General features: G+C 47.4%; 2 protein-coding genes across 2 annotated transcripts; both read right to left on the reverse strand.

The window, feature by feature from the left end:
• Positions 1-1092: 1092 nt before the first annotated feature.
• On the reverse strand, positions 1093-2556 carry LOC119284342 (aspartic proteinase nepenthesin-1-like). Its single transcript, XM_037563505.1, has one exon. The coding sequence runs from the start codon at positions 2554-2556 to the stop codon at positions 1093-1095; it is 1464 nt and encodes a 487-aa protein (XP_037419402.1).
• A 3339-nt stretch (positions 2557-5895) lies between these two features.
• Positions 5896-6905, reverse strand: LOC119289962 (probable carbohydrate esterase At4g34215). Its single transcript, XM_037569121.1, has 2 exons — positions 6296-6905; positions 5896-6191 (listed from the first exon to the last, which is right to left on the reverse strand). The coding sequence occupies exons 1-2, from the start codon at positions 6903-6905 to the stop codon at positions 5995-5997; spliced, it is 807 nt and encodes a 268-aa protein (XP_037425018.1). The 3' UTR covers positions 5896-5994.
• Between the last annotated feature and the right edge of the window lie 317 nt (positions 6906-7222).

The following is a 7222-nucleotide window of genomic DNA, read 5'->3' on the forward strand; positions in this document are numbered from 1 at the left end:
GTCCTGAACTTAATCTCTCAAAGAGTGATCGATTTGCTTTTGTGGTCTTATATATGAACGCTTATAATCATGACCATGTTAAACTCGATGATATCTTTCCTTCTGGTACAAGTGAATGTTTCTTCTTTAAGCTAGTATTGGTGATGATTAGATAGTGGTAATGACTATGATGATTAAATAGTGCTAATGACGACTATAATAATTTTTAGCTAGCTAGTATACCGTTAACTTGTTGGTGATGATATATGATGCAATAGTTTTTATACTAATATGATGATGATGATGAGTTATTATATTATTTATGAAAGAAACCGTAGATTAGTTTCAACTGGATATGGATCCTAGCTAGCTAAGTGATCAAGTACATGCCATATCCATACTTAGCTCATCTAATATAAGTGATCAAGTAATTAATATGGATATGGCATATATACTTTGATCACTTAGCTAGGATACATGCATGCATGCATCCAGTAGAAACTAATCTACGGTACTTTCATCTAATGATTTAACAACTCATTATAATGTAAAACAATCTCTATTTAAATTGAAAACGCAAAACTAAAGGAAAAATAAAAAATAAAACTAAAACCGCCCAAACATTTAGTACAGGTTGGTGTTACCAACCGGTACTAAAGGTCTCCCCGCACCCGGCCCCGGTTCGTGCCATGTGATGGCACTTTAGTGACGGTTCGTGCCGAACCGGTACTAAAGGGCGGGCGACCTTTAGTCCCCACCATTTAGTGCCGGTTGAGGCCCTTACAAAACGGTGCTATAGCCCGGTTTTGCACTAGTGCCAGTCGCATCCCGTACAGGCCGAGGCTTTCCCACAAAAAATTTCGTTTGCCGCCCTAAATTAGTCTTGAGTCACGATTATCGGGTTAAGAGCATGTGTTATTTTCTCTTCGGTTACAACCCATGGGCTCTTTTACTAGTAGTTTTCATTACAATAGTTTAAGCAAACGACACAGGATCCCTTACTCGGAGTACTACATATCAGCCACACATAATTCAACTGCTCTCTCCAGCTAGTAGTGTAGGCAACACAGGCAGAAGCCCAGCAGAAGTTATTTTTTACCTGGAGTTACAGAACTAGAGGAGCCCCCAGATAAGAAGAGTGGCCATTATTATCATGATAATGAGCGGCACCTTCGCCGGCGCGGGCGCACCCGCTGCCTTCTCGGGCGCCCCCGCTGCCTTGTCGAACGTCTCGAACGTCAGCACGCCGCCACCGTCACTGTGGATCTCGTAGGTCATTTTCCTGCCCGCCTGGAGCATGCTGCCGAGGACCGAGCCCTGCGTGTGCTCGGTCGACGGCATTATGGTGAGGCACGTGTTCCCGTCGTCAGAGGCTAAGAAGTAGTTCTCCACCTTGAGCTCCATGGCCGCGTCAGCGCCATCGAACAGGAGCGCCAGCGTTGGAACCTTGGTGTTGGCAAAGTCCTCCGTGAGGAAGCACAGCTTCCCACCATCGTCGTCTGAGGCCTTCACCGGAGCCACGCCCTCGGACTGGACCCTGCTCATGAGCTCCTGCCTCACGACCCTGTATGCGTCCTCCACAAGGTAAGTGACAGGAAGGAAGGTGCTGAGAGACACCCCGCCGGAACGCGGGATGTCAAAGGTCCCCGCCGGGATGGCGGTCAGGAGCTTGTCGTCGACCTGCACACCGGTGAGATTGACGTAGTACCAGTAAGGGTTTTGTAGGTTTTTGGTTTTTGTGGCGGCCAACAGTGGCGTGCTGCTCGTGCCCCTGCTCCCCGTAGTCGTACTCGTCGCCTGCCCCGCGGCCACCGTGGCATCGTCGTCGGTGGCGCCGCCCCAGCTCCAGCTGACGAAGCTCTTCCCGCCGGCGTCATCGGGAGGCGCGATAAAGTAGGTGAAGCTGGAGATGTTGAGCTGCGACACGAGGGACAGGGGCCCCCTGCTGAAGCCGGCGAAACCAGAGACGCCATCGAGCTCTGGCAAAGTGATGTCGCCGCTGCAGCCAAACACTATGCCCGGTACGTCCGTACGTCCCGGTCCGGTGACGTTCCCGAAGCTGAACGTATCGGTGGCGAGGAAGCCGGACATATAGCCCGTTCTATACCTGCAGATGTCGTCGCCGGTGCAGTTGTGGTAGCTCATGCGCTCGCAAGTTTGGGTGGCGCAGCCGACCTCCACGAAGGATTTGGAGTCCGCGGGACGGAACGTGGGCGTCGGCGGCGGCGAGAGCGTTTGGCACGAGGGGCAGGGTTCGCACTGCGCCCAGGTGAGGTCGCTGTTGATGTCCATGATGACAGGGAGGGTCTGCTGCGGCGAGCTCCCGACGGAGAGGTCGAAGATGAAGGGGCGGTAGCTCTCCCCCGCCGCGCTGCCCGTCGGCTGACCGTCCTTGCGCTGGCCGAGGCGCCGCTGCACCCTCTCTTCCATGTCATCCTTGACGGACTTGTTGGTGACGAACTTGCCGGTCTTGGGAAATGGTCCCACGGCGGCCGATGAGACAGGCGCCCAAGCCAGAGGAAGGAGAAGAAGAAAAAGAAGTGAAGCTCCCATTGCTGCTCTCACTGCCACGGCCATGCCTGTATATCTCTACACTGTATATACCTACACAAACTAGCTACTCCTATTTATACAAGGTATACTGGCTAGCTACCTAGTGGATGTCGCCCATGCATAAACTATCGGCATATCAATACATATTATACTACTCTCTCCTTTCCTAAATATAACTCTTTTTAGAGATGTTCAATTAATAAAGACTGCATACAGACGTATATTAGTATATAGATATATTTTAGAGTGTAGATCCATTCATTTTGCTCCATATGTAGTCGGCATTTGAATCTGAAGAAAAACATATATGTAGGAATGTCTAGTGGGCACTCGACTGAATTGAGTTTTTGGTTAGTCAATTTTTCATCGTCGTAGGATAGAACAGTCGGGTCTCCATCTTCTACCTGGTGAAAATCTGTTCGTCGTCTTCCTCGTGATCTGATCTTGATCTTGATCTTGTATCCAAATTAACTATGCATTAATTGCGCATTGTGGACACTGAAATGTGACGAGGAAAGCGACGGACGAAACAACTTGTGTGTTTGTCGGTATGGCAGCAGCATGCGTAGGTAGGACCGTACGTACGGGAACCATGGCCTTGTACTAAACGTGGCTTTGTTGGACAGCAACGAAAGTGTCCCTACGCATGCATGCAGGTCGTTGGAATACAAAAACCTAGACAGCATACACAAACCAAGACATTGTAAATATCACCGGGAGCCATTGTAAATTTTTTGGGATAATCACGGTGGGGACTATTAGCACTAGTAGAAAACAGGTCTTTCGTTCGGGTCTGGCCAGCCCATTAGTCCCGGTTCAGTCAAGAACCGGGACCTATGGGGGCATTCGTCCCGGTTCGTGAGCCCAGGTGGCCGGCCGGGGCCTCGTGAGCATTGACCCCGGTTCGTATGGACCCATTTGTCTCGGTTCCTGGCACGAACCGGGACCAATGGTCCTCGCTCCTGGCCCACAACCATTGGTCCCGGTTCGTGGCTTGAACCGGGACAGAATGCTGAGCTTTAGTCCCGGTTTCTATCACGAACCGGAACAAATGAGTTGCCTATATATACCCCATGGCCACAGCAGAGCACTCCACAATGCTCTGTTTTTTCTGGCCGGCGAGCGGAGGGCGTTTGGGTGCTCTAGCTCACCTCCTATGCACATGAGGTGTTTGATGAAATATCCGAGCCATGCTAGTTAATCGTTCTCCTCTCGAAACTCGACCTTCGAGCTCCATTTTCGCCGAGATTTGTCTAGGTTTAGCGGTCCGTCACGTCCTGTCCCCGTCTTCGCCGCCGTCGATCGCCCGCGCCGATCTCGACGCTGGCACCACCGTGGTGAGCCTCTTGTTCTTATCTTCTTTCTGAAAGAAAAAAAAAATTATTACTTCAGATAGATACTTGTCTAATTTTCTTACTTTTATTATTTCTTGTTATTATATAGTGTGATAGTTTTTGTATCCGCCCCCGTCGGCCCTCGTCCTGTCTATGATTCAGATGTGGTATATATTATCTTTTGATAACTATTTGGTTCATTTATTGTTTATAACAATTATGCCGACCAACGTGACATAGATTTTATTTATCTAGGTGGTGGTTGAACTGAAAATTCCAACCGACCCTATTGTCGACAGGTTAAATTTAGTTGAAGAATAAAACAATTACTTGAAGGAAAAAATAAGAAAAATTGAGGAGGAGAAGATGATATTGGAGTTGCATATTGCGGATGTCGTCGATGATCACAAGATCAAGATGGATGCAATGCGGTTGAAGATTAGAAAGATTAGAAAATATGCCATTCATACCGAGACTTGGTATTATTATGCAGTTGGATCAGTTGTTACCTTGGTTGCGATTATGATCGCATTTGTTTTTTGCATTTAAATGTTTTACATAATTTCAATGTCTGGTTTAATTAGATGCTCCGGAGAGCTATATGTTGCACATGCTATGTGGGTGAAATCTTTTTGTAACAGACGAGTTTCCGTATGAAACCCTGATACTTCGAAAGAAATTGTTTGTTTTATACATGAAGTGCATCCAGTTTTTGCCGTAACCCTCTCTACTTTATCGTACATGTTATGTGGGTGAAATGATGATACCTTGCCAACTTGGAACCTTTTCAGAGTTCATTTCAAATGCTTTTTAATTTCATGGTCTTATAACTCAAAATAATCAGTAAACGCATGAAAAATAACAAATAAAGTCAAAAAGGGTTGTAAATTGATGATGTGGCTTTGAATGGTGCATTTTAAATACAGAAAAACTATGGAGTTCAAATAAGTTCAAAAAAAGAAATCCCTTTGTAACAGACGAGTTTCCATATGAACCCTGATACTTCAAAACAGATTGTCCGTTTTGTACACGAAATGTATCCAGTTTTTGTCGTAACCCTCTGTACTTTCTCGCACATGCTATGTGGGTGAAATGATGATACCATGCCAACTTGGAACCTTTTCAGAGTTCATTTCAAATGCTTTTCAATTTCATGGTCTTATAGCTCAAAATAATCAGTAAATGCATGAAAAATAACAAATGAAGTCAGAAACAAAATAAAATAATTAATTAATTTGAAACAAAATAATATAAAATTTAATAAAATAGATAAGTAGAAACAAAAAAAAAACTTTAATAACATAAATAAAATTTATGAAACTAAAATTATTAAAGTATTTTCTGTTCAAAACATTATAAGGAACCTCTAGTATTATTGAAACTAAAATTATATAAAATTGATGCAACTAAAATTATCAAAGTATTTTTTATTCAAAATCATTAAGAGCAAAAAGAATTTTCATAAAGAACTTTTTTTGTTAGAAACTTTAATAGCAAAAAGAATTATCATAAAATAAAATTCATAAGTAATTATAAACAAAATAAAATAAGATAAATAAATATTTTGTCGTAAGTAGAAATAAATAAAGCAAAAAGAAAACAAAAAAACTGGGAAAAAATAAAAAAATTGCCAGCAACTGGGCCACCACGGCCTGAATATGACTAGAAACCCATCCATGGGCCAGGATTCAGGCCCGCAGAAGGCACGATATGGTTTTTGTTGCACCCGCATGTCTTGCAACAAATACCATGTTGCAGACGGGTCAATCAGGGGCACATAATGTGTGGACAATATTTCGCGTACGATCCACCGGTTGACGGGAAGGGTTTTTGTAACAAAACAAGTCTTCTTTCAAGCAGATATAAAGTTAACAAAGTGAATCCCGCGGAAAGAAAAGTTAACAAAGCGAAGAGTTTTCCTTCCCCATAACGGCAATATTGTACTTGCGATGAGATTGTTTCATTTCCTACAATGCGCATAACAAAGCGGTAATAATGCGCATGAAGTATCCTACAACTAGTACATAGCATAGCTGATTTATTCAGCTGTTGTCCACGACTAATCATCACCAAATTAACTCTTGCATGGAATCAATGATAGTATTCCAGCGAACACTACTAGTAGTCATCAGAGCGTGGCGATGTACGCGTTGGCGAGCATCTTGCCGAGCCGGACCTGCGCCTGTGTGGTGAGGTGCGTGATGTCGTTGGCAAGGGGGAGACCCATGGCGTCCACGTACTTGAGGTTCGGCAGCCGCACTGCCCTCTGCTGCTTCCTCACCAGGTCCAGCCACTTCCCCTGCTTCTGCGCCGTCGCGATCCCAAACCTACAACAAGATCATGGATGTTTTTGCTCACACGGTTCGTTCACAGTGGAGATTAATGGAGCCGGAGCAGGGACCCATGCATGGATTTAGTGTAGCGACGAACCTGGATGACGAGGAGGTTGGGCATGGCGAGGTCACGGCGGACGTCCCGGACGAAGGCCTCCATCCTCCCGGTGTAGGACAGTGCGTCCTCACGCCGCATGGCGTCGGCCTCCCCCTGGAACCACAGCAAGGCGGCGATCCTGCCGGTCCCTGCGCCGGCGACGCGGGCACGGGTCACCATCCGCTCGTACATCTCGGAGCCGCGGGACCAGTTGGCGATGGGCGTGCCGCCCTGCGCGCAGGGAACGAGGCCCACGATGGCGCCCCTGGGGCAGGCAGATGAACGGAGCAGCGCGTCGGCGAACGGCATCCCGGGGCCGACGCCCACCACGTTGCCGACATCCACGCCGGCGTGCAGCGGCTCGTGGGCCTCCTCCCAGCGGAGGGACGGGGAGAGGCGCAGCGTGCGCGGGGACGGCGCGCACTCGGGCGGCACCACGCCGTCCCAATGGTTGCCCACCGTGGCGCCGCCCCGGCCCCCCATGTTGGACTGCCCCGCGAGGATGAACACCAGCGTAGGCGCCCTCTCCGCGCTCACCGTCACGGCCGCCGCAAGCAGCAGCAGAATGGGTAGTGCTCGCTTGAGCATCGTCGCCGCCGCTGGCTCCATGTCCCGGCAAGGTCCAAGGTCCTAGCTCGCTGCTCAATGGCTGCCACTGATTCGCGGACTCGCAGTACTGATGCCTGGAACGCATCGTTGGGAGTGGATATATAAATCAATAATCCTACATCTACGTACAGCAGATGAAGACTAACGTAAACTGCCTAACTAATTAACTTCGCCCCCCTGATTTTCAGGTGGGTGGGGCCCCTTCCTCCCCCTTCTTTAATACTAATTAGCCACGTTGCACTTTACGTAAAACACGTAACATTATTTACGTAAGTGTAGCATTGCTCTATATAAATACGGAACGCTCGATTTGCCTT

This window comes from Triticum dicoccoides, chromosome 4A (genome assembly GCF_002162155.2).
Source record: "Triticum dicoccoides isolate Atlit2015 ecotype Zavitan chromosome 4A, WEW_v2.0, whole genome shotgun sequence".
NCBI lineage: Eukaryota > Viridiplantae > Streptophyta > Magnoliopsida > Poales > Poaceae > Triticum > Triticum dicoccoides.

What these genes read in the sequence shown, in the direction of transcription:
- LOC119284342 (XM_037563505.1), bottom strand. Translation starts at nt 2,556, where the DNA reads ATGGCCGTGGCAGTGAGAGCAGCAATGGGAGCTTCACTTCTTTTTCTT.
- LOC119289962 (XM_037569121.1), bottom strand. Translation starts at nt 6,905, where the DNA reads ATGGAGCCAGCGGCGGCGACGATGCTCAAGCGAGCACTACCCATTCTG. An exon ending in CAACCTCCTCGTCATCCAGG is followed by an intron (nt 6,192 to 6,295) that starts TTCGTCGCTACA and finishes CTTGTTGTAGGT; the next exon opens with TTGGGATCGCGACGGCGCAG.